This window comes from Sorex fumeus, unplaced genomic scaffold, assembly GCF_029834395.1.
Source record: "Sorex fumeus unplaced genomic scaffold, SorFum_2.1 ptg000122l, whole genome shotgun sequence".
Lineage (NCBI taxonomy): Eukaryota > Metazoa > Chordata > Mammalia > Eulipotyphla > Soricidae > Sorex > Sorex fumeus.
Window position 1 is genome coordinate 17,927,549 of NW_026606179.1, and position 24,083 is coordinate 17,951,631.

General features: G+C 59.3%; 1 protein-coding gene across 4 annotated transcripts in view; it reads right to left on the bottom strand.

The window, feature by feature from the left end:
* Positions 1-19,511, bottom strand: part of LTBP4 (latent transforming growth factor beta binding protein 4) — a 30,609-nt gene extending 11,098 nt beyond the window's left edge. For 2 of the 4 annotated variants that reach the window (XM_056137036.1, XM_056137035.1), the window contains exons 1-22: positions 19,363-19,511; positions 17,142-17,200; positions 16,842-16,971; positions 16,222-16,331; positions 10,866-11,057; positions 10,491-10,720; positions 10,289-10,391; positions 9,717-9,785; positions 9,521-9,643; positions 7,979-8,143; positions 7,014-7,163; positions 6,485-6,868; positions 5,506-5,625; positions 5,299-5,424; positions 4,054-4,179; positions 3,454-3,696; positions 2,711-2,836; positions 2,498-2,617; positions 1,473-1,601; positions 1,124-1,249; positions 635-757; positions 223-354 (exon numbers count right to left, since the gene is read on the bottom strand). In XM_056137036.1, coding sequence (XP_055993011.1) covers positions 223-354; positions 635-757; positions 1,124-1,249; positions 1,473-1,601; positions 2,498-2,617; positions 2,711-2,836; positions 3,454-3,696; positions 4,054-4,179; positions 5,299-5,424; positions 5,506-5,625; positions 6,485-6,868; positions 7,014-7,163; positions 7,979-8,143; positions 9,521-9,643; positions 9,717-9,785; positions 10,289-10,391; positions 10,491-10,720; positions 10,866-11,057; positions 16,222-16,331; positions 16,842-16,971; positions 17,142-17,200; positions 19,363-19,511 — 3,235 coding nt within the window. Of the gene's footprint in view, positions 1-222; positions 355-634; positions 758-1,123; positions 1,250-1,472; positions 1,602-2,497; positions 2,618-2,710; positions 2,837-3,453; positions 3,697-4,053; positions 4,180-5,298; positions 5,425-5,505; positions 5,626-6,484; positions 6,869-7,013; positions 7,164-7,978; positions 8,144-9,520; positions 9,644-9,716; positions 9,786-10,288; positions 10,392-10,490; positions 10,721-10,865; positions 11,058-12,474; positions 12,606-14,757; positions 15,037-16,221; positions 16,332-16,841; positions 16,972-17,141; positions 17,201-19,362 lie in introns of those variants that run through there. The other 2 variants (XM_056137037.1, XM_056137038.1) reach the window with 2 other exon arrangements.
* Between the last annotated feature and the right edge of the window lie 4,572 nt (positions 19,512-24,083).

Here is a 24,083-nt window from a genome sequence, read left to right on the forward strand (position 1 = left end):
AGCCCTCCTGATCCCTTCCCCCACTGCCTGACAACTCTGCTCCTCCATCCTGCTGTATTTTGCTTCTTAAACAGCATAATGGGCTGGAGATAGAGTGCAGAGGGGAGGGCATTTGCTTTGCAAGGTTTGATTTCCGGTATCCCATATGGTCCCCCCAAAACACTCTTCCGGAAGCCAGAGGTGACCTAAATTCAGCCACCACAGGGGTAGGGGCTGGCTCACCATCACAGGTGCCCTCGGGGCCCGCGTGGTAACCGGGATCACAGTCACGGACACAACGGTAGGAGCCGGGAGAATTCTCACAGCGCTGCGACCCGCACAGGGCTGGACCCTGCTCGCGACATTCGTCCACGTCTGATGGGGAAGGCGGGCCGTCAGACAAGACAGGCAAGTGAGACAGGGAGGGGAAGGAAAAAAGGTACTGGAAGTCAAGGAGGGAAGTTAGAGGAGAAAAGTGGAGGGCACTGAGGAGAGAGCAAAAGGAAGAAGGCAGAGGAAGAGGGCGCGGGGGGGGGGGGGGGGAGGGGGGAGGGGGGAGGTGTAGGGAGTCGTAGAGAGTAGAAAAGAGGAGGCAAGTTGCTTGGGTGGCCAAGCTGGGCAGGGGACATGGATAAGGTCCCGCGGGACCTCTCACCCTGGCAGGAGGCTTGGTCAGGGCTGGCGCGATGTCCAGGGGGACAGACGCACTCGAAAGAACCGTCGGTGTTGGTGCAGATGCCGCTCTGGCAAAGATCTTCCTCACTACACTCGTCCACGTCTGCAAGGCGTGGAAACCCATCATTGGAAACCCAGGCACAACCCGACCGGGTTTATAATCGGACCAGGCCCCGCCTCCCTCTCCCGGTGGAGGCCCCATGCCCCGCCCACACCCACAAAAGCTCCGCCCACCCTGAAAGCCCCACCCCCGCCGGCTTGCAGGAACCCAGCCCATCCAATCAGCGCTCGGATACCTAAACTCCGCCCCTTTGCCCGCCCCTTCCGAGGTTCAACAATGAGGCCAAAAATTCAAACTACCATTGAAGTCTCTCTGTCACGCCTTTTACCGCGGCATAACATCCCCCACCCTCTATCCTCCCAACCCCCAACAAACTTTCTCTCGCCCAGGCCCAGCCTGGGTACAGACCAAGGCAAGAGGCTCCGCGGGGTCCGGGCCGGTATCCGGGAGCACAGGTGCAGGCAAAGGAACCGTCAGTGTTGAGGCACTCGCCGTGCGGGAAGCAAAAGTCTCCCTCCAGGCACTCATTCACGTCTAGAAACGGCGAGAGACGGGGTTATGGACCCACATTTCCCGGGGGGAGGGGGCGGAGGTTAGGGCCACCCGCACCGCGGGCAGTTTCTCTACCCATGCACAACGACAGTCCAGTTTCCAGTTCTGCTGCCATTTTAATCTAGAAACGCCACCGCAACCCGCCAAATTCCCTGACACCCCCCCCCCTCCCCCGGCTCTCTGGCTCTCTCCCTGCCCTGCCCACCTGCACAGGGCCCAGGCTGGCCTGATGGAGCCCGGTAGCCCGGGGCACAGGTGCAGCGGAAAGAGCCTTCAGTGTTGGTGCAGTGGCCATGGGGACCGCAGGAGGCGCCCGAACTACATTCATCCACATCTGTGGGAATCCGGGTGTCAGAAGGGGTCCAGTCTAAGGGGCATACCTAACATTTTCTTCTGGGGCAGAGGGTTGGGGAGCAGGTGGTGGATATTAGGTAAAAGTTCTACGGCAGAAGTGGATTGAGGGGGCCAACGTTCCCTGTCTGGGTTCCTGGGTTTCCCCAGACTCCCTGTACCTGGATACTGGGGTTTGTGCAAGACCCAGACCACTCAGGGTCTGGGTTGCAGTCCAGCCCCAGATTTGTACCTTCAGTTAGGAGACGCTCAGAATCATGAACCCCTAGGGAATAGTCCCTGAGGAGGGTCAGGACCAGTGAAATGCACAGGATCAAGTGTCACATAGATTCAGGAGTTGTGATCAGGGTTATGAATAGAACAAAAGTCATAGTCAAGGGGCTGGAGAAACAGCACAGTGGGGAGGGAGTTCATTTGCCTTGTACTCAGACTACTCAAATTCAATCCCAGGCACTCCATTATCATCCCCAGAGCCCGCCTGGAGTGATCCCTGAGTGCAGGGCCAGGAGTAAGCCCTAAGCATCATAAGGTGTGGCCCGAAAACAAAACAAAAGTCATCATCAAGCTCAAGGGTCACAGGTGACACTCAGGATCAGAGAGGCCCACTGGGGGGTCAGGAGGGTCAGAATTTCTATAGGTTATGGTCCAGGGTAGTATCAGCTGCAATCAAATGTCACAATTGAGCTGAGGATTTCCAGTACCATAGAGAGTGAAGGGTCTTGGTCCAGACTATCAAAAGTCAAGGGCCCACATCCAAGTCTGGCTGATAGGGGTGGGGAAGGTCACGTCCCAATATGACTGAGACCCAAACCAGGAAGTCAGGGTTATGGGCCAGGTCCAAGGTTAGGATGAAGACCCTCAGCACACCCAAGGCCTCACCGGTGCAGCGGCCTTGGAGCAGGTGGTGACCGACAGGACAGGCCCTACACTGGAACGAGCCAGGCGAGTTGACACACTCCTGTCCCGGACATGCCAAGTGGTTCTCACACTCATCCACATCTGGGGGTCAGGAGATAGTGGGCCTTGAAGGAGCGCCTCCAATCTCCCTCCCCACCCTGTCCACAGCCCTCCTTCCTTCCCTCCCTGCCTCACCCTCGCACGCAGAGCCGGCTGCATTCGGTTGGAAACCGGTGGGACAGACACACCGGAAGCTGCCCTCTGTGTTCTCGCATCGGCCATAGTTACATGGCTGGGGGCTTCGGGCACACTCATCCACATCTGGGGGGAAAATGGGCTAAAGTAGAGGCCCAGGTACACCCTTGCTGTCATTCCCACTCACCCTGATCCCAGTTTTGTTTTTTTCTTTTTTTGGGGGGGGGGAGGGTCACACCCGGCGATGCTCATGGGTTACTCCCAGCTCAGGCACTCAGGAATTACTCCTGGCGGTGCTCGGGGGACCATATGGGATGCCGGGGATTGGGATCGAACCCAGGTCGGCTGTGTGCAAAGCAAACGCCCTACCCACTGTGCTATTGTTCCGGCCCCCGATCCCAGTCTTGGCCCAGGATGTTCCCTGCTCCTGGGAAAGCAGACTCCCTCACGGTGTCCCCCAATAATGGTCTCTCTAGCTGCCAGGCACCTTCTATCCATTGCCTGTCCTGTCCCAGAGTTTCCCTCTCTGCAGGATCCCCCAATCCCAAGAGTATCATCCAAAAGGGAGGAGGAACGGAGAGCCCCCTCTCACAGGGAGAGAAGTCTTGAGTAAGGTTTCTAGTCTTGTCCTCCCTTCAGAGCCCCATCCCCTAACCCCCGTCCCCCTGAACACTCCCCCATCACTGCTCTCTCCAGTCCCCACAGTTACTGGGGCTGGAAGAACATGGGCTCAGCATCCTCACCTTGGCAGGGGGCACCGGGCCCTCGGGAGCGGAAGCCAGAGGGGCATGCACAGTGATAGGAGCCCATGGTATTGTCACAGCGTCCCGGCCCGCAGGGCGGTGGCACCTGGGCACACTCATCCACATCCTCCTCACAGGAGGAGCCGCGGAAGCCAGCTGGGCACACACAGCGGAAATTGCCAGGCAGGTTCTCACACACCCCGCGGCCACACAGGCCCGGGCTCTGGATGCACTCGTCCACATCTGCACAGGGCAAGAGGCCAGGCTCGTCTCTGCACCGCAGCCTCCACACTGCTCCACTAACCGGATCATGCTGCCTTCCTGTCTCCACCTTCCCGCACCCAGACCCCGGTGTCCTCCAACTTGAGCCCTCCACCCCGCTCTCAGCCTGCTAGATGCTCCCTTTCCAGTCTCTGCCTGCTTCAACTGCCACTTCCATCACCCTCCCCCCTTCCACCGCAGACCCTGACAACTCCTCCCCACACCTCTGTGTCCCACCACTTGGCCTCATCATCAGAACCTGGCCTCTGTCTCCCAGCAGCCAGCCTCCCTCTGCCTCAGTGCTCTGCTTCTCCATCCCTTCCTCTCACAGCCCCTCACCCTGGCAGCTGGCTCCATGGGTCTCGGCCTGATACCCGGCTGGGCACACACACAGGAAGCTGCCTGGTGTGTTCTCACAGCGTCCGCGGTCACAGGGTGGTGGCACGCGGTGACACTCATTCACATCTGCAGATAAACAACCAAAAAAAAAAAGGTGACTGAGATGGGTTCAGGCAACTCTCACACCTCAGACCTTCAAGGGGTGGGCAGGGAGGGGCAGAGGGCCAGGCCACCTGGGCAGGGGAGAGGGGCTGGCTGGGTTGCAATGTGTAGCGGAACAAAGGCTTGAGGGTCTTGAGCAGGGAGGGCAGGATGAGGGTTAGGGAAAGAGAAGAACTATGAGTGGTAGTGGGGAGGGCAGAACCTGAGCAGGGCTCACCAAGCAAAGGGGAAGCAGGAACAGAGAAGAGCTGATTTAGGGATGGGATGGGGCACTGGTTTGGCAAGGTAACCATCAGAAAGAGTTAGGAGGTGATGAGCGGCGGAGTCCCGACCTGGTCAGGATTGAGACAGACAGGTGGATGGATCCTGGCAAAGGCCTGAGCTTGTCTTGACTATCTGTTTTCGTGTGTGTCCAGGGAGAGGGGGTGAGTCACGCCCAGCGATGGTCAGGACTGATTCCTGGCTCTGTGCTCAGAAATTACTCCAGGTGGTGCTCAGACCATATGGGTATCTGGGATCGAAGCCGCATCAGCCGTGTGCTAGGCAAGCACCCTACCTGAAGTATTGTCGCTCTGGCCTAGGTCTTGACTATGGAGGGGCGGAGCCTGGGAAGGTCAGGAGCAGATCAGTGATTGGGAGGGGCGGAGCCTTGAGGTGGGAGTTAGTCTAGACCGTAGAGGGGCGGGGCCTGGGAAGGGCAATAACTAGACAGACTTTTGGAGGGGTGGGAGCTGGCCTGAGATTGGGAGGGGCGGGGCCTCAGGGGCAGAAACTAGCCTGGGATTGGGAGGGGCGGGGCCTCAGGGGCGGGAGCTGGCCTGGGACTGGAGGGGCGGGGCCTCAGGGGCGGGAGCTGGCCTGGGATTGGAGGGGGTGGATTTAGTCTGGGCTATAGAGGGTGGGTCTGGGTGACAGCAGAAACTAGTGTGGGTTTTGGAGAGGCCAGCGAGGGGCGGAGTTCGGACCTGGTCAGGGAAAAAGTGCCTGACAGCTGGCTCAGGACCAGCCCGGACAGGAAGGCCAGCCAGTACAAACAATAGAAAGGCAGGGGTAGGACCTGGCCAGGAAGGGCGTATTTCTCACCCAGGCACTCCGTAGCTCGTGGGCCAGCTCGGTAGCCCCGGCCACACACGCAACGGAAGCTGCCAGGCGTGTTTTCGCAGCGCCCAGGAGTACAAGGTGTGGGTACCCGGCGACATTCGTCCACGTCTGGAGGAACAGGGGGGACTGGTCAGCAGGTGACCCGGCAGAGCCCGGTCCTGCCTCTGTCTACCCCACTTCCCAACTCACCGATGCAGCGTGTGCCCTGAGGGCTGAGTCTGTATCCGGGGTCACAAGCGCAGGTGTAGCCGCTGGGTCGGGGGATGCAGCGTCCTGCACCACAGACCTGAGGATTTCGCTGACAGGCACCTGTGGAGGGACATGAAGTCAACTAGGGCTCCCAAATCTGAATTCTCTGCCTAACCGGCCTCATGGATATCCCTCCCCAAACTTTCCATCTCAAAACTTCTCTCCTTTATCAGGGATGTTCTCTCTGATCACTGTCAGAATCCCCCAATGACGCCTTGGCTGTGGAAGACCTGGCTCTGCAGTCCTTGGCCTGAAATAAGTTCCTTGTGCCCTCCATGAAAAAAAGTAATTTATCAAACACTGAGCATTTAGTAGTGCTCGGCTCTTCAGAGATGCTCACAATGATCCCATTTTACAGATGGGAGACTGAATCCCAGAGAAGATAAATAGGCTGGGAAGAAGTCTCAAAGGGTTGAGTTGCATGCTTAGCAAGCAGAAATCCCAGGTCTGATCCCCATCATGGCATAATATCCCAGGTATCATTGGGTGTCACCTTGTACTCCCTCCTAAATGTACAGCACTTGCCCAATTGACAGAGAACTGGACCCCAGGCCTGTTCGACTTTAGTTCTTGATGTGACCACCCTTCAACCCCAAATCTTATCTTCTTCCATCCATTTCTTGATTCCTCTGACTGGATGCATTCCATCCTAAAATCATCACCTTGGGGGCCAGAGGGATAGTAAAGAGGGGAAGGCACTTGCTTTGCATGTTCCCAACAGAGTTTGATCCCTGACATCCCATATGGTCCCCCAAGCTCTACCAGGAATATTTCCTGGGCACAAACCCAGGAGTAAGCCCTGGGCATCGCTGGGTATGACCCCAAAACAAAACACAAAAAGTCACCTTGGAGCTATCCCTCAAGTCTCCCTGTAAGTTCCCTTTCAGTTGACCAAAGTCCTTATTTCCTTCCACTGCACCTGTTTCGGGGGTCTCAGGGCCAGTCCAGGCTGGGATGCTGGGAACAGGAAGCTCAGGGCCGGGTCTGGGCTCTGGCCGGCGCTCGGGTCGGGGGTCAGGCCGATGTTCCGGCCGGGGATCGGGTCGATGCTCAGGCCGGGAATCAGGCAGACGTTCAGGACGGGAATCGGGCCGACGTTCAGGACGGGGATCTTGCCGACGTTCAGGACGGGAATCAGGCCGATATTCAGGCCGGGGATCAGGTCGATACTCAGGCTGGGAATCCGGCCGACGTTCAGGCCGGGGATCAGGTCGATACTCAGGCTGGGAATCCGGCCGACGTTCAGGTCGGGAATCCAGTCGATGCTCAGGCCGGGACTGTGGGCGACGTTCAGTTCTGGACTCTGGGTGGGGAGAAAGTCTAATGAAGACTGGACAGTGCAGGCCTGGACACCAGCATGCTCGCTCGTCTCTGCTCTTTTCCCTAGGAAACTGTGGGGATAATTTTTCCTTTGGAAATGACTGCCCCTCCCCCAGAAGCCAGCTTACCTGTGGGTGGCCTGGTGGTGGCAGGCAAGGGCCTGGTCTGGCTGACAGACACGCGGGGTGGGTCCTGACTCAGAGGCCGAGTGTTGTAACGGAGATCAGAGGCGGAATAGTGGTAGCCTGGGCCGGCAGGACAGATCTCCCGAAAGCCCTCTGAGAACAGAAGAGGAAAGGCAAGGGGCATAGAGAGGGCAGGTGTGTGTGAGGGAGCAAGTGAGCACATGAGCAAGAGCAGACACAGAGTAGTCTAGGATCTGGCGGTGGCTGGGAACAGAACACAGCTTGGCCTGGGAGTGAATCAGGGGTTTGCGTGGATGTTGGACTGGGGTGATAACTTGACCAAATAGTGTGCTGTCTCAAGATGTCCTTCCTAGTAGGAATAGACACGGGGACAGGGACAGGGACAGGGACAGGGACAGGGTCTGGTCTGGGGTAGACAGCGATTGGAGCAACAGCCAGGAAGCAGGTAGTTGGGTTTGGTTCTCAGCAGAAGCAAAACTTCCAGGGAGGGGGGCTGGAGTGATAGTACAGCAGGTAAGACATTTGCCTTGCACGCAGCTGACATGGGTTTGATCCCTGGCACCCCATATGGTCCCCGAGCACCGCCAGGAGTAATTCCTGAGTGCAGAGCCAGGAGTAACCCGTGAGCATCACATGGTGTGGGTCAAAAAGGAAAAAAAATTGACAGGGAGGTGTTTCAGGGAAGAAAGTGACTAGTATGGGGTTCAGGGGCCCACAAGGCTGAAGGTGCAGTTTCAATCTAACTTCGAGGTGGTGCACCTCAGCAGTGAGTGTAGTCAAGGATGGAGTGGGGTGCTGGGCGCAGTCCGGCCTATGGACAGCGGCAGGGTGGGGGTGGTGTCGGAAATGGGGGTGTGGCCAAGGATAGCCCCGCCCCCAAGCTGGTTTGCAGGCTGAGCACCTAGGAGGACGCCAGATCCAGAGTTCGGCCAGCAGGGGGCGCCCACCTGAGCCGTAGGGTGGACAGAGCTGGCAGCCGCGGCCCCAGGCTTTGCCCACGCGACTGCAGCAGCAGATCTGTTTGGTGATGTTCCGCAGAATGGGCAGCGAGCAGCCACCGTCGCGGAGCACTCGGAAGCAAGGCCCCTTGGCCTCTGAGATCACATGTTGAGCTGCGGAGGGGGATGAAGTGCTTCAGGGTAGAGTTGAGAACAGAGGAACGGTCCCTGGGAGGGCGGGTGGGTGTAGGGGGCATTCGGAAGAGTTCAGAGGGGGTCTAGAGGTCTGAGAAGGATAGCGGGGGTGGGGGTCGTCAATGGAAGATTCTGAAAAGGATCTCCGGTCTGACAGAACGTGAGGGGGTATTTGGGACTCCTAGAGAAGTTGAAGACAAGTGTGAGAATCTGGGGGTAGGGGGATGGGCTAGGCCATGCTTCACATGCAGGTGGTCCAGATTCAATCCCCAGCACAGCACGGGCCCCTGAGCACCACAGAGTAATCCCTGAGCACCAAGCCAGGAGTAACCTCTACAAAAAATGAAGAAAAAAAGTGTGAGGATCAAAGAGCTGGGAAAATGGCTCAAAAGGCTTGAGCATAAGAAGCCCAAGATTCAGTGCTCAAGGATTGGAAGTGATAGTCCACTGGGGACTTGCCTTTCATGTGGCAGACCCAGTTTAATCCCCAGCATCTCATGTGGTCTCCCAAACCATCAGGAGTGGACCCTGAGTGCAGATCGAGGAGTAAGCCCTGAGAATCACCAGATGTGGCTACTTCAAAAAACCAAACAAACAAACAAGAACCAAGATTCGATCCCCTGTATGATTCCCTGAGCATCATGCCAAGAGTAGACCCTGAGCACTTCCACCTGTGTCTCCCGTAAAAACAGAATGTGGGGCTCTGAAAGAAATTGGTTTTGCCAGAGAGATAGTACAGTGGGTAGGGTGATTGCCTTGCATGCAGCCCACATGGGTTTGATCCCTGGCACCCCCATATGGTCCCTTGGGCACCACCAGAAATGATTCCTGAGTGCAGAACCAGAAAGTAACCCCTGGAGCGATAGCACAGCAGTAGGGCGTTTGCGTGCACGCAGTCAGCCCGGTCGAGCCAGGTTCGATTCCTCCACCTCTCTTGGAGAGCCCAGCAAGCTACTGAGAGTATCTCACCAGCACGGCAGAGCCTGGCAAGCTCCCCGTGACGTATTCAATATGCCAAACACAGTAACAGCAAGTCTCACGATGGAGATGTTACTGGGCCCGCTCGAGCAAATCGATGAAAAACGGGAGGACAGTGCTAAGTGCTAACAGCACTACTGGATGCTTTTTTTTTTTTTAAGTTCTAAAAGGTATCAAGGGACTCTTAGAAGGGCTGAGAAATATCCAGGAAATGGTATGACAGGAAAGGGTATGACAGGAATGGCAGGAAGGGAGGGCAGCTGAATGAATATTGAGAGGGTGTCTAAGGGAATTAAAAACCTGGGGATGCTCCTATGGGGTCTGAGGGCAGGGTAGCAGGGTCACAGCCTCAATGCCCCCCCTCCTGGGGGTGCTCACAGATGCAGCTGCTCCGGGAGGAGTCAAGCAGGAACCCATCGGGGCACACGCATGTGTAGCCACCACGTGTGTTCGCACACTCTCCGTGTTGGCATCGCCCACCTGTGGCACACTCATCCACATCTGTAAGAGAGCAATGGGTAGTCAGAGGGGTCCGGTCAACCCCAGTCCTAAAGCCACCCTCTGCCCAGCTCACCTTGGCAGGACCCATTAACCCTTTCAAAGCCGGTTGGACAAGGTCCATCCACTCCTCTGTCAGTGTTCCCTGTGGAGCAAAGAGAATGGGTAGTGGAATATGGAGAGGCCAAAGGAATAGTACAGATAGGACGCCTGTCTTGTACGTGGCGGACTCCATCCCTGGCACCCCATATGGGTCCCCTGAGCAGCTTGCTGAACGCAGAGCCAGGAGCAAGCCCTGAGCATCGCTGAAAGTGGTCCAAAAACAAGAGAAAGGAGAAGAGGAAAGGGGAGGGGAGGATAGGGGAAGGGAGGAGAGGAGAAAGGAGGCGGGGGAGGGGAGGGGAGGAGATGCAGCGGTGGGAGGGACTAAAAGGTAAAAGGGTAGGTTTGAATGCAAGATCAGGATAGAAGACCGAGAAGGAGATTCCAGAAACAAAAAAAAGCGCCAAAGTGGGGGTGTTCCCTGAACCGAAAGAGCGGCTCGGTGGAGACTGGAAATGATCTCCGCACGATGGAGTTGGCGATGCTGAGCGGCCGGTACCCGGGGAGGTGCTCCCCATCCCCCGCTCTGCGCACCCCGAAGCTTACCCAAGTACTCGGAGCACGGCTGACAGTCGTGGACGCCCCAGGCCAAGCCGCCCCCTCGGCAGCAAACGTCCTGAGTCCGGAGCCCCGGCAGCGGGGACGCGCACTGCAGGGGGGAAGCGTGGGGTGAGCGCGCCCCCGCGCGGCCGCGGGCTCGGGGCCTCGCCGCCCCCCCCCCCCCCCCCACCCCGGGCCCGCCGCTCACGTCGCCGCCGCGCAGCTCCCGGAAGCAGTAGCCGAAGCCCGACGCGTCCGAGTAGCCGTCCTCGCGCGGCGCGCTCTGCGCCAGCACCGTGTAGGGCGCCGCCGCTTCGGCGCGCGCCGCCGCCTCGGCCTTCGCCTCGTCCCACGTCCCAGACACTCGCTCCACCTGGTGCACCACCACGGACGCCTCCTGTGGGTGCTCCACGTGCACGCTCACCATGGACGCCACGCCTGGGGAGGGGGGCACGGCGCGCAAAGGAGTTCTTGCAGTCGGGGACCGGGAGTGGGGGGGAGGCAGGTAGGAAAGATGGGGAGCAGAGGGACGGGAAGGTAAGGTCGGGGGCAGAGGGTCCAGGGCACTTTCCATTCTTCTCACCGTGCTCGTCGTCGCGGTGGTTGGCCAGAGGCATGGTGTACACTGAGCGGGTGTGACCTGGCGTGGACGGGGCGGGGGGCCGGGCACCCGAAGAATGCAACTGGCAGAACTTGCCAGCGAAGTCCGGGGGACAGAGGCAGCGGTCCGTCCTCAAGCACACACCGCCGTTGTGACAGATCAAGGGACACAGGACTGGGGTGAGAGCAAGGACACTCAGGGTAACCCTCTTGGTGGGCACCTCTGAAGAAGCAACCAGATCTAGTCCAGTCCCTAACGTAATATCGAAATCCTCAAAGGTACCGATTCTTAGTAGATCTTCCTAGAATTATTACTGTGTTTGGAGGATGAGGAGGAGGACCACACCCGGCGTGGTATTTGGGGGAGGTCAAGTCCCATACTTCTGGGGGTCCCAGGGGTCCCGTAAGCAAGGCGTGCCTAGCCATCTTCCCCAGCAATCCTGGGCACCCGGTTCCGTCCATTGGATGGTCGCACGCGAGCTCCTTCGTGGGCATTTAGCTCCGCCCATTTCCGCGTCTGGCTGGGTCTTTGGCTGTTCCAGCCAGGCAGACGCTAAGCGCTAGCGTATTCTATTGTCTTAATCCACTTTTAAGTCACAGCCTGGCACCACTCCCCGCGTCTCCCAGCCCCTTTCCTTACCATTCTAGAAACGCCCCAACCAGAGCAGGCCCAGCCACGAGGCTCAAGCCCCGCCCACAAGCCACTCGTGTCCCCGCCCCCCCGCTTAAACGCCCCGCCCACTCCTACTGGAACGATTCTCAATTTCTTTTCCCGGCCTCTAACCTGGGGCTTTGAGCCCGCCCAACTTTCTTTTCTCACGCTGATTTGCCCTGGCGGACTCGTTTGCGCTCCTCCCACCCCGCCTTCCGCCTATGAGGAGGCCCCGGCCCCGCCCACCGCGTTTGGTCTCCGCCCACCTCCATCCCGCCAGCGAGGTCTAACTCTTGCCTTCCCTCCTCCGAGGCGGGGCCACCAGCGGGAACGCGCCTCCCTCTCCCCCTCTGCGCGCCCTCGCTGAGCCCCCCGCCACTTCTGGGCGGGGCACTGCCAGCTGTGCGGCGGGGTAAACAAAGAGAGGGGTGCGGCGGGGGTAGGGCGGTGTCTCGGCATTCCGGACCCGTGGGGAGCCCCGGGTCCACGGAGCCAAAGGAGGACGGACGTGTCCTGCGAGGGCACCCCCACACACCCCCGCCCGTCTCCCCAGGGCTGCGGAGAACAGCTGGGGACAGCTGTGCTTAGTGGAGGAAGGGGGCAGGCATCCAGTCTTCGGCAGTCCAAGCAGGACATTTGGGGGATTTTTGAGCTACAACTGGAGAGAGGAAAGAATAGAGGGACTCCCCCACCCCTCGGTTTAGAAGAGTAGAGACTGGTACTCCTAAGGTTTCCTAATGGAAAGGCAGCCTAACTCAGCAGAAGCTGGAGCAGACATGTCCTTTGAGGAGAGAGTTACCTAGAAAATGGTACTCTACTAGGGGGTGGCCCTTTTGAAGCTGCAGAAAATAGGGTTTAGAAAGAGAAGGGAGATTGCTGGAGTTTCTAGTACAAAACAGTCTCATTTGTTAGAAAAAACTACAAAACACTGAGAAATTACCTGGTACCCCCAGTTAAGAGCTTAGGTGCCCAAGTCTTTTTGACGAATGGATGCCTGGATGTATGAGACCTCTTGGGAGAATCATCTAATCACAACTTAACCAACTCTGAGGTTCTCTAAAGAGAGATGGAGATGGGGGGGGGGGCTGGAAGAACAGGAATGGAGAGAATTGAAGGGACTCAGCTGGAAATATTAACAGGAGGGAGGGGTGTGAAAGACAGTACAGTGGGTAGGGCACTTGCCTTGCAAGCGGCTAACCCTGGTTCGATTCCCAGCACCGCATATGGTCACCCGAGTCCCACCAGGAGTGATCCCTGAGCACAGAGCCAGGAGTAAGTCACGAGCACCGCCGGTGTGAGCCAAAAAACAAAAGAAAAAAAAGAAAAAATGGGAGTCTTCTGGGAAGAGAAGTGTGCCAGGGAACAGAGTTATCACTGCCTGGGGTTTGTGGTCGGGGTAGCTTCAGGACAGGGAGGGATTAGCCGAGGGACATGATTACAGAGTTCTCCTGTGAGGTGCACAGGTTAGGGGTTTCCATCCAAAAAGTGGAGGAAACCATCACAGGAGCGGCTAACTGGGTGGAAGAGGGGGCTCTGGGTCTGGAGACAGAAACTCTGGGCTACTGGGGGGATTGGAGGGGAGGGAAGGGGGAGGGAGTCAGGCCAGGACTCTGGGATGTTCTAATGGGGCGTCCTTAATGGAGTGGCAGGTCTGGGAGAGAATTAACTAGGAACCAACATTTCAAAATGTGGGCCTGGGAGTTAATTGATTGGGCTGGAGTGCTCCCATGCAGAAGGACCCCAGCACTGCCAGGAGAGACCCCTAAGGAACGGGAGTAGCCCTGAACACCTGGGGTGTAGCCAAATTATAAAAGAAAAAGGAAGCCGGGCGGAGAAGACAGCAGATAGGCGCCTGCTTTGCACGTGGCCAACCGTGCTCCGTCTCCAGCTCCACATATGGTCCTCAAAGCATTGCCAGGAGTGATCCCCAAGCACAGAGCCAGGAGTAAGCCCTGAGCAATGCCAGGTGTGGCCCCAAAGCAAAGAAAAGGATCTGCAGGGGATGGCTATCATGTGCCAGAGCTGCGGGCACTTGCCTTCTCCCCGCCTGGAGACAGGCCCCCCTGACCAGCTCCGCCAGGACTTCCATAAGGGGAGGGCAGCTACATGGGCGCCGCCAATTTCATGTTCCACCATCCCGGAGGAATGAGGAGCTGAGGACATTGGGGTCCTGCCGAGGTCAGCCCCCCACCCCACCCCCGCCGCCACATGCCCCTCCTTATTGCCTCCAGGAGCTTGGCACCCGTCTGGGCACGGCGCCTGGCACGGGCGAGTTGGGGCTGGGCCGACAGGGAGTGAAGAAAGGAGGGAGGAAGGGGAGGAGAGAGGGAGTGGCCACGGGCGGGGCTCCGGCGGGAGATGAGCTCACGCCGGCCGGGACTGGGCTGGCTCGGGGCCAGGCTGGGCGAGTTCTCGGCGCCAGGGGCCCCCCATTCCCCATCCAGAGGTTGCTGGTCTTGGGGGCACATAGGCCAGATGCCACAAGCCTGCTCACCCTTGCCCTCTGGAGCCAACAGGTGGATCACTCTGCACCTCCCCCCCCCCCACACACACACCTGAAGTCCCCTGGGGGTGCCCCGGCTCCCGGGGTGCCTGGTGTGCACCCTCCGCCCACCGTCTGCCCCTAGGGGGCGCTTCTTCCCATAGGCAGCCGAGCTGCATTTCTCTCCCACGTGGGACCCTTGGAAGTCAGGGTCCCGCGGAGACCCTCCTCTCAGCCCTCCCATCACTCCGCACCCCGACCCCCCTCCTCACAGGCACGCCACCCCGCGCCAGGGCGAGATTTCCTAATGCCTCCCCCCCAATGGCACAAAACCGGGGACCCCCTCCCATGACGGAAATGCTCCCTTCAAGCGCAGGGACCCCCCTCATCGACTTCAGAATTGGAATCCCTATCCCCACAGCGCCCAGGCGCCCCACGCTGGGATTTCCCTCCTCGGACTCAAAGGGACGAAAGCACGCCCGAGCGCCTCACGTGGAGCACCCCGGCTCCCTCGCGGCTTGCACCCCAGAAGCCTCGTTGCTTGCAAACTCCGGGTCCTCGGAACCCGAGCCCCAAGGCCAGGAAAGTTGAGGCTCCCCGGCCTCGAACACCCCCAGGGATGCGCCAGCGCACGGCACCCAGAACCTGGGCGCCCTCGCCCGAGGGGCACGGTCTCCCCCATCCCCGGGGGTCCTCCCCGCCCGGGGGGCCCCTCCCTCGGGACCACCACCCCGCACTCACAGGCGCGGAAGCCGGATCCCCCCGGGGCCGCCCCGCGGGGCGCGCCGCTGTCCACGCTGGTGGCGTTGCGGGGCGCGCAGGTCGGGGTACAGCGGGGGCCGCTGGGCCCGTGGACGCAGCGCAGGCCGCACACGGCCGGGGTGAAGCGCACGCGGAGGCGCTCTCGGGGCCGGCCCAGCGCGGGCTGCGGCCGGAGCAGCGCCAGCAGCACCACTAGCGACACCCCGAGCCGCCGCGCGCCGCCCGCCATGGCTGCAGCGCCGCGCTCCGCCGCGCCGCCGCCCCAGCCCGCCCGAGGGGCCCGGCCGCGCCCGCCCGCCCGCCCGCGGGGGAGGACGGCCGCGCCCCCGCTCGGGGCCCCCCCTCCCCACCACTCCCTCCCCGGCGGCCGCGCGGGGGCGCGTGGGGCTGGGCGCCCGGCCAGAGGCGCGCGGGCTGGGCGCTAGACGCCGCAGGGAGGGCGCCCCCCTTGGCCCCCGGCTCGCACCAACAAGTGAATGGGGCCGGCAGGGGCGCGGCGGAAGGGGAACAGGTGGGGGCGGCCGGGCGAGCCCCCTCCGGCCGGCCGGCTCCCGAGGGAGGAGAGCGTGGCGGGGGCCGTTATGGGGGGGGGGGGCGGACTCTCGGCTCCGCGCACCCAGCGAGGGGCTTCCCCGGGAAGGGGGCGCTGTCGGGGCACATCTGGGGGAGAGAGCGGTGGGTGCACCTGGGCACACGGTGGAAGTGGGGTTCAGGATGGTGGGGCGGGAAGCTGGGAAAGGGGGGCCTGCTGAGGATGCTATCAGTTCTGGCCAGGACACCCCACACACACACACACTCCACGGGGGGAGAAGTCGGGATGGTAAGGAAAACCGGGGTGGGGGTGTCTGCGGGGTCCGCACATCTGGCCAGGGGCCCACATGTGGAAGACTTTAGGAGGAAGGGGACCCATCTGGGCTGACGGCCACGACAGGAGGGGGACTTGAGGGTGGCTGAGACTGCGGGGGGCGCTAGTCCAGGGGTAGAGAGCTGAGGTGGAGGAAACGAGGGGGGATCCCGAGAAGCAGGGGAGGCCTTGGTTCCCAGCCACCCCACTTTTGGGCTCTCAGAGACCTGGCAGGCGCCAACCCGCACAATCGCTTTTGTTGTCTGGGCTGGCTGGGCCGCGCTCTGGGCCGGCACAGCGCCCCCCCTCTTTGGCCGCAGGGAGCCCGGACGCCAGGCTTCCCGGCCCCACCCCCACGGGTCAGCACCTCTGGCCGGCATCTGGTCCTGTCCCGGGCTCACCTCGCACTGCCGGACGCCGGGGTCCCTAGAGGGGACCACGTCCTGGGGTGTATGTGTGTGTGTTGGGGGTGGGGGTTGAGCCACAGAGGGGGACAGCTAGGCAGAAACTGGACCGTGGGAACCAGACGGCTTTATCTGGCCCGGAACCCCCCCCTCCTCTGCCAGCCCCCCTGGCGGAGAAAGGGCGGATGTTCTTACCCGGGGCCTGGCCGACAGGGGCGCGCTGGGGGGGCCTCCTTCTCAGTAGGGATCGGCCCCCTGGCCCGCGGGGCCGCCGCCGTTTCAGCAATGCTCGGGCCTCCTGTAGTCTGGGTGAGACGAGGTACAGAAGGGGCTGTCACCCTGTGGTTGGAAGCAGCCTCCCCCCAGGAGGGCTCTTGATAGCGCCTCTGCCCGCCTCTCCCCAGCCCTCCATCCCTTTGCTAGGACCTGGTATGAGTGTTCTTCCAGCAGCATGGGGTCAGGCAGAGACAAAGAGGCAGGAGAGAGGGGGTGGGGGGAGCGAAGAGAGACACACAGAGGCAGAGACCGAGGAAGACAGGGGTGAGAGCATTGGAGCCAGAGGCAAAGGACAGCTAGGGAGGGAAAGGGACAGGCAGAGACAGAGGACAGGCAGCGGCGGGGAGACACAGGCAGCCGTAGGCAGGAAACGGAGAAGCAGAAACAGATGCAAGCTGATTGATTGCCAGAGAAGAGGGAGAGACCCAGGGTACAGAGACAGAGGTGGGCCTGAGATAGGGCGGGGGAGGGAGAAGGGTTGGGGCAGGGAGGCTCCCAAAAGGTGGGGTGCTCCTACCCAGGAGGCATCACACACTCACGTCAGCGGCTGCCAGTTAAGGGACACCTGTCTCTTCTTCACGCTGGGGCTGGGGCTTGGGGGCACCGGGGTCAGACACGGCCGAGCACCTGCGCACTTGGGGGCGGTGCAGTTCTGGCCCCTGCAGGAGGCTTCGGAGACAGCCCAGGACTAAATGGGGAAGCAAGGGACGGAGCCCCTTCCGACCCCCCCAGCTGCATCCAGTTCTCCAAGGGAGGGTTCCTGGGGAGAAGGGAACCCCTGATCCCCGGTCCTCCCATGTCCTTTCACACTTCACTGTACCACACCTAGAAAAACCCACCTCGGAAGCAGTGGCTCCTTCTGAGCGATTGGCCTGGGCAGCAGCGACAAGCAGGGACACTATAAATAGAGAAGAGGAAGTCACTGAGGCCCCCCGCACTCTGGAATTCTCTAGAGGGCAGTGGAGGAGGGAGGAATCTAAAGCCAAGATAAATAAAGCTTGAGGGTGCTGGAAATAGATGGGCGCCTAAGAAGAGGCAAGATTCCCGACGACTCCACTTCTCCATCTGTACAATGGGAGAGAATTGGCTTGAGCACTTTGGAGCTCAAGTCACCATGACTTTGTATTTTAATGTGTCTTTTAAAGTGAGACCTTTTATTTTTCCTTTGGGGGTGGGCACACCCGGCAGTGGTCAAGGCTTACTCCTAGCCCTGCACTCAGTGATCACTTCTGAAAGGAGTTAGGAGTATGGTGCCAGGGATCATGCAGGGTGGGCTGCATGCACCGGCTTACTCTGGGATCAGGGTTTACTCTTGGCTCTGCGCTCAGAGATCACTCCCGTGGTGCTCAGGAGACCATATGGGATGCCAAGGATCGAACCGGGATCCTGCAAACGCCCTGCCTGCTGTACTATCTCACCAGCCCCATCCCCCCCCCTTAAAATTTGAGGGGGGATAACTCAAAGGGCTGGAACTCGGGCTTGATTTATGGGCGCCTCTTTTCCACCTCCAGCACCACACGGTCTCCCGAGCACCGCCGGGAGCAATCCTCGAGACCTGGAGCAATCCCGGAGCACCGACGTCTTGGATTTCTAAATTCATTTCCGAGTCCCGAGGTATCTAGAACCCCGCCCACCGCACACGTCCCGTCCCGATCCTGGACTCGGAGGTCATCCCGAGCGAGGCCGGCAGGTGGCGCCACTCCCACAGGCCTCAACTCCTGCGGAGGGTCCTTTGAATGTGGTTCTGGCAGGGTTCGGAGGAGGAGGGGGTCTGCAGACACAGCCAAAGTCCGGGATCGAGAATCCCGCGACAGGAGTTCCAGCCCTTTCTGCCCTTTCACGAAGTGTGTCCCGGAGTTAGCGTTTTCTGGTCTTCGGGTCCCAGTGGTGCTTGGAGAACTCTCCATGCGCCCCGAGGATCTCAGATTCCGGGTGGCCGAGCTCTTAGCGCCGCTAGAGGCTTGGCAACCCTGGGGGGCCCCCCAGACAATTCCATTACTTTCCAGCTAAGGGGGACGAGAGACGAGGGCGCGCGCGCTGGGCCCGGAGAAAAGCGCATTCCGGCCAGGCCGCGAAGGGGCGTCCCGCGCGTGGGCTCCTTCCAGACTGGGGGGGTTCCCCGTGGGGGTGGAGGCAATCAGGCTGGAAGTCTCCGGCATTACCGATCTTGCCGGCCACCCTCCCGCGTTTTCTCCAGGTTAACCCCTTCCCGGCTCCGCCCCTGGCGCGGCTCGGGTTACTAAACGCATTCACAGGGACGTGGCGGGAGCGGCGCCCCGGCTCTTTGTAAGACAGCGCGGGGCCGCGGGGCCGCGGGGCCGGGGGGCGGGGCGCGAGGCAGGCGTTTGCGCCCCGTGCCGCTTCTGTGGACCGGTTGGCAGTTTATGGGCAGTTGGGACGGGCAGGTTCAGAGAGTTTGGGTCTCTTGCCGAGAAATCACTGGTGCCTACCTTATGTCAGCCTCGGGGAGGAAACGAGCATCCCCAAGCCCCAGGAAATCTCAGGGGACACACACACACACACGCGCGCGCGCGCGCGCGCGCACACACACACACACACACACACACACCAGACACACACATACACCTCGCAAGACCCTCCTCCCCGCGTCTTCTTATTAAAAAAAGTTCCAAGGGTCCCTCTAATTAATTCAGGAGCCTCCGAATCCCAGGAAATTAGAACATCTGAACTACCCTCTAAGTCCCGCTTTAAGGCTTAAGCACCCAAAAACGGGTGGATGGGGCGGGGACCCTATGCCCCTATGTTGGCTTGAGAATCGCATTCATCAGTTATTCCAGAAAAACTCAAAAGCCCGCCCTCATTTAAGCGTGGAACTCCCCGACCCTGCGCCTCTACCATTCCAAAGGGGCACCCCTAATCTGAAGTTCTTAGTTCTCCCCGGGATTCTACTCCAGATTCTAATCCGCGCAAAACAGAGGGCTTGCATGCCGAGGCAGTGGGTTTGCATTCTCTTTAGATCGGAATGCTCCCGTCCTCCCGGACCATCAGACTTATTGGGTGGAGGGCGCAGGAGGAGCAGGAGGGCGCATTGGAGCTTACCCGGCCGGGCGGCCTGGGATCCCCGCAACCTCGACGGCGTGGCGGGGGCCCGGGCTGGCGGTGGAGGCCGCGGCGGAGGCAGCAGCGAGAAGCGAGAGCAGCAGCCCCAGCAGGAGGGGGCGGCGGCTGCGGGGGACAGGCTGCCGCATCGTGTCCGGCTCGGAGTCCCGCTCCAGGCGGACCGTCTGTCCAGCGGGTCCAGTCCCGGGCGGCCCCGCCCCCCGCCCCATCCCACACACACTCACTTTCTCGGGTACCCAAGCCCCCGGGCTGCGAACATCCCGCCAATCGGAGCGCAGCGCCTCCAGGGGGCGCTGCCCGCGAGCCAATCCGGAGGCGGCAGGGGCGGGGCTAGAGGGACAGGTGCAGGGGGGCGCCTGGTTCTGGAGTTCTCCGAGCTTTGGGTGGGGAGAAAGCGAGTCAGCTCCTAACTGAATGAAGGAGAGGGGGGCCTCTTTGGAGTGGCCGGAACCCCTCCCACCACTGGGAGGGATGAGTAGGCGGCGGTAGGAGCCCCTCAACGACATTCCCACCTGCTCGCCTCATCTCTGCCTAGTGTGGAATCTGAAGCGGCTCCCTCAATGATATGGATGCTGCGAGCTCCTGCAGACGCTGATTCCTCGCGAGAGAAACGCAGGCGTAGGGAACGCAGCGCTTACCTTGCACTAAGGTCCCATGGTCGTCTCCTCTGGTGAGCCCAAATCTACTCCAGATCTTCCAAAGACCCTGCACAGAGTAGGAGAGAGCCCAGGAGTTAAGGCACCTGACTTGCGTGCAGCAAACCCGGGGACCACCCCAACTCCATCCATCTGGTGTTGCTCAAGAGCCCCTACGGTCTGCAAGTGACCCTTCAGCACGGAGCCGTCCTTTTTAGCAAGGTAGGGTGTAGTCCCAACCCTCTCTTCCGGTCTCCCTCCCCCAATCCCAAAGGCTCTGAGTTTCAGGGTCCCAGGCCCAGCAAACAATACTGGTCCTGAGAACTCTGTAGCCTCTGCCCCTGAACCACTTGCAAAGGGCTCCTGGCCATGCTGCCTGCCCCGCACCCCACTGCACGGGCAGCCTCTAGAGGGAACCAGATGTTACCTGCCTGGATCTTCAAAGCCCCTGAAAGCTCCCTACCCCCCTCCCTCCCCAGAAGTAGACTCTAATCCTTAGGCACTCCATGCCAGTCCACTTCCTACCCAGTGCCCTCTATCATTAGGAACCCCAAGCCACAGGGACTTAGGACCCACCTGAATCTCTTTTCAGGTGTCCCACACTCCAAGCCCTACTCTCAGCCTTCTAACTTAAGCTCAGTCTCAGCCCCTTCCCTTCATTATAGAGCCAAAGTCCCAACTTTCAGCCTCACAGTTACAAACCTTGCTTCTCTTTGCCAAAAGGTGCTGCCCCAAGAACTTCAGATATAGCCCCCATCCCGCCTGAGGGCCCCTTCTCCTGAGTTTCAGGCAATACCCCTCCCCACAGAGAATTGAGGTGTGGCTCACTCCTAGCCTCCTAAACTCCACCCCTTTTATGTCGCTTGGAGGCAGGTCTCCTGGCTCCAACTCCGTGTGAAGTGGAAGCTTTCCGGGGCTGCAGAGATAGTACAGTGGGGAGGGTGTTTGTCTTGCCCACACAAAGCCTGGTTCCATCTCCTGCATCATATATGGTCCCCCGAGCTCATCAAGAGTGACCCCACCATGAGTGCAGAGCTAGAAGTAACCCCTGAGCACCGCCAGGTGTAGCCCCCAAATCGGGAGGGGGGGGAAAAAAACAGAGGGAGGGAGCGAGGGAGGGCTCAGATTTTGTAGCTTTAGCCCCGCCCCCACAGAACAGAGCCCCGCCCATCACCAGGTCCCGCCCACCAAGGCTCCACCCACGCAGGCTGCTAGACCACCTGCCCTGTCCGGAGGCCGGGTCCTGCACTAAGACAGCAGCGGGCGCAGCTTTGACCTCCTCCTGGCTGCTATTCCTTCTGCTCCGGCTTTTTAAAAAAAATTGTTTGCACACCCGGTGATAGCTAGGAAGCCCCTCCCGATGGCGATCGGGCATCATGGAGTGCTGGGGGGTGCAACCCTGGGCCCCTGCATGCACCTCCTCCTTGCAGCCTCATCTGCCGTCCAGCTACTCACGGAAGGTGTGCACAGCAGATGGGAGACCCCATCACCCTCCCTCGTTCCAATGAGGCACACAGGCTGACTCATACAGCTACACACACACAGGCTACACACATACAGTTACTCCCGCGGACTGCCATCTCCGCCTCCTCCCACACAGACACCCGGACCTCCGCGCCCACCCATGGTCCGAGGCCACTCAGCCCCCCCACCCTGAAGCAGGAACCGCCCCACTCAGGCCCCACTCACGGGTGTTCTTGGGGTGTCCCAGCACGATGATGATGTGTCAGGCTCTGCCCACGGCATGTGCTTCGTGCCCCTGTCCTTGGGTGGCCCCCCGCGAGCTCTGCTCCAAGGTGTGACCCTACAGCATGGTGTGGCCCTGCGCCCGTTGCCCCCTTACCCACATCCTACCCTGGAGCTGGAGCATTTGCTGGGGGCGCTGCCGAAATTTCTCTCTTCTGTCTGGGATCCAGGGTATCTTCAATGCTCGTTGCTAGGCAACAGCCTCTGGCTCACCACTGCAACTTCCGGCGATGGCGTTAGCTTCCCCTCCCCCTCAGTGCCAGTCCCTCCCATCAGTGCCACCAGCTCCCGGGGTGCTTTCGATGTCACCCCTTGGCGACTGATCTGATCTCACCCTCTCAGAGTCCCGGAGTTCTCGAGCCAGGATATTCCAGACACTTCCTCCGCTTTGATGTTCACGCACGACTTTAACTCTGGCACTAACAAAACACTTTCTTGCTCCAGATTTTCTGATAGTTCCTCATCTGTCCATTCCAGAAGTTCACCAGCATTCTAGAAATATGTGTGATCTAGATTCCCTGCCCAGGACAAAATAGTTTCCCTGTCCGAGATGCACTAGCATCACCAAACCCCTCCAAGCCTAGATTTCCTACCCACCCCACCTCCTACGTGACTTCCTACATGAAAGTATCACCCTAGAGTAGAGAAACAATGTTTGATGCTTGCTCTTCAAACCTGTTTTCTCCCTTGAACACATAGCTCATAGCTTGTTTATCTTTGAGTCTCTTTGCTTGCCACCTTTTCCACCCTTGAGAAGCCTGTATCCTGTCTTGAACACGCATTTCCTCTTTCTCTCTCCTCACATCTCTCTGTCTCTGTCTCTCTGTCTCTGTCTCTGTCTCTCTCTGTCTCTGTCTCTCTCTCTCTCTCTCTCTCTCTCTCTCTCTTTGGCAACAACCAGCAGTGCTCAGGCTTTTCTCCTGGCTCTGTTCGGAGACCACTCCTGGCAGGGCTTAGGGGATTGAACCTGGGTCAGCCCTATGCCAGGAAAGTGTCCTATGTGTACTATGGCTCTGATCTGTCCTCTCAGCCCTTCTGAAGGAAGTGTCATACAATAGAAACTATTTTGGTGCCAGAGCGATAGCATAGTGGGTGGGGCATTTGCCTTGCATGAGACCAACCCGGGTTCGATCCCTGGCATCCCATATGGTCCCCCAGCATGGCCAGGAGCAATCCTGAGCAGAGGCAGGAGGAAACCCTGAGCATCGCTGGGTATGACCCCAAAAGCCAAAACAAAAAAAATATTTTGAGATAAAAAATCATGCAATTTGCTGCTACATGAAGGGATCTGGGGAGTATCATGTTGTGCAAAGATAGTCTGAGGGAGAGAGACTGACACAGATTGATCTCTCTTAGAGAGAAAGGGAGGAGAGAGAGAGGGAGAGAAGAAAAGTGCTCTCCACAGAGACAGGCTGGTGGGTGGGAGAGAAGCTGGGGACATTGTTGGTAGGGAATGTACACTGGCGAAGGGATGGGTGTTGGAACACTGTATGACTGAAACCCAATCATGAACAACTTCGTAATTGTGTATCTCACTGTGATTCAATTAAAAAATATTTATTTTTTAAAAAGAATGATCTGTCTCATATGTGGGAATATAAAAAAAACTAACAGTGGAATAACAAATGCCTAAAGGCGTTGGAGACAAAGAAATGAGGACTGTCAATCAGTAGGAAATATACCACTTGGGGGACAGAGAGGGGAAACATCTATGGCGGAGGGATGCCTGAAGCCCAAGGAGGTAGCGCTGAAATGTGGTAAAGTGTTTTGTATGAAACCGGATCAGCAACACTGCTGTAAACCACAGGTCGTGCATGTGGTTTACACACACACAGGCAAGCAGACACCCACAGAGGCAGACTGGTGGGCGGGAGGCCAATGGGGTGGGGGACACTGGAGGGGGGGACTTGGTGAAGGGAACCAAAGTGGGCACTGGGGAAGTTATGGGTGTTGAAACATTGTATGCCTGAAACTCAGTCAAAAATAACTTTGCAATGTCAGAGTAACTAACTTAAAAAGAAAAAGGATATTCTGCCCCTCACAGGCCTTCCCAACACTCTCACCTTCTAGGCTCATCCATATTTGTTCTAGCTTCCCCCTGACCCTGCCAGTACAGATCTCTTGGGGGTGCAAACCAGTCCTCCAGTGACCCAGCAGGGCTGCCACCCCAGGGACACACCCCTGCTCCTAGGTCTGCCCCCAAACCTGGTTCACATCTGGGCCCTCTCATTGTCCTTTTTCCTGAGTCCCAGAGCTGCCAATCATTGCTGCGCCGGAGATGTATGGGCACTGTGAATCAGCCCCGCTTGGCACCCCCTT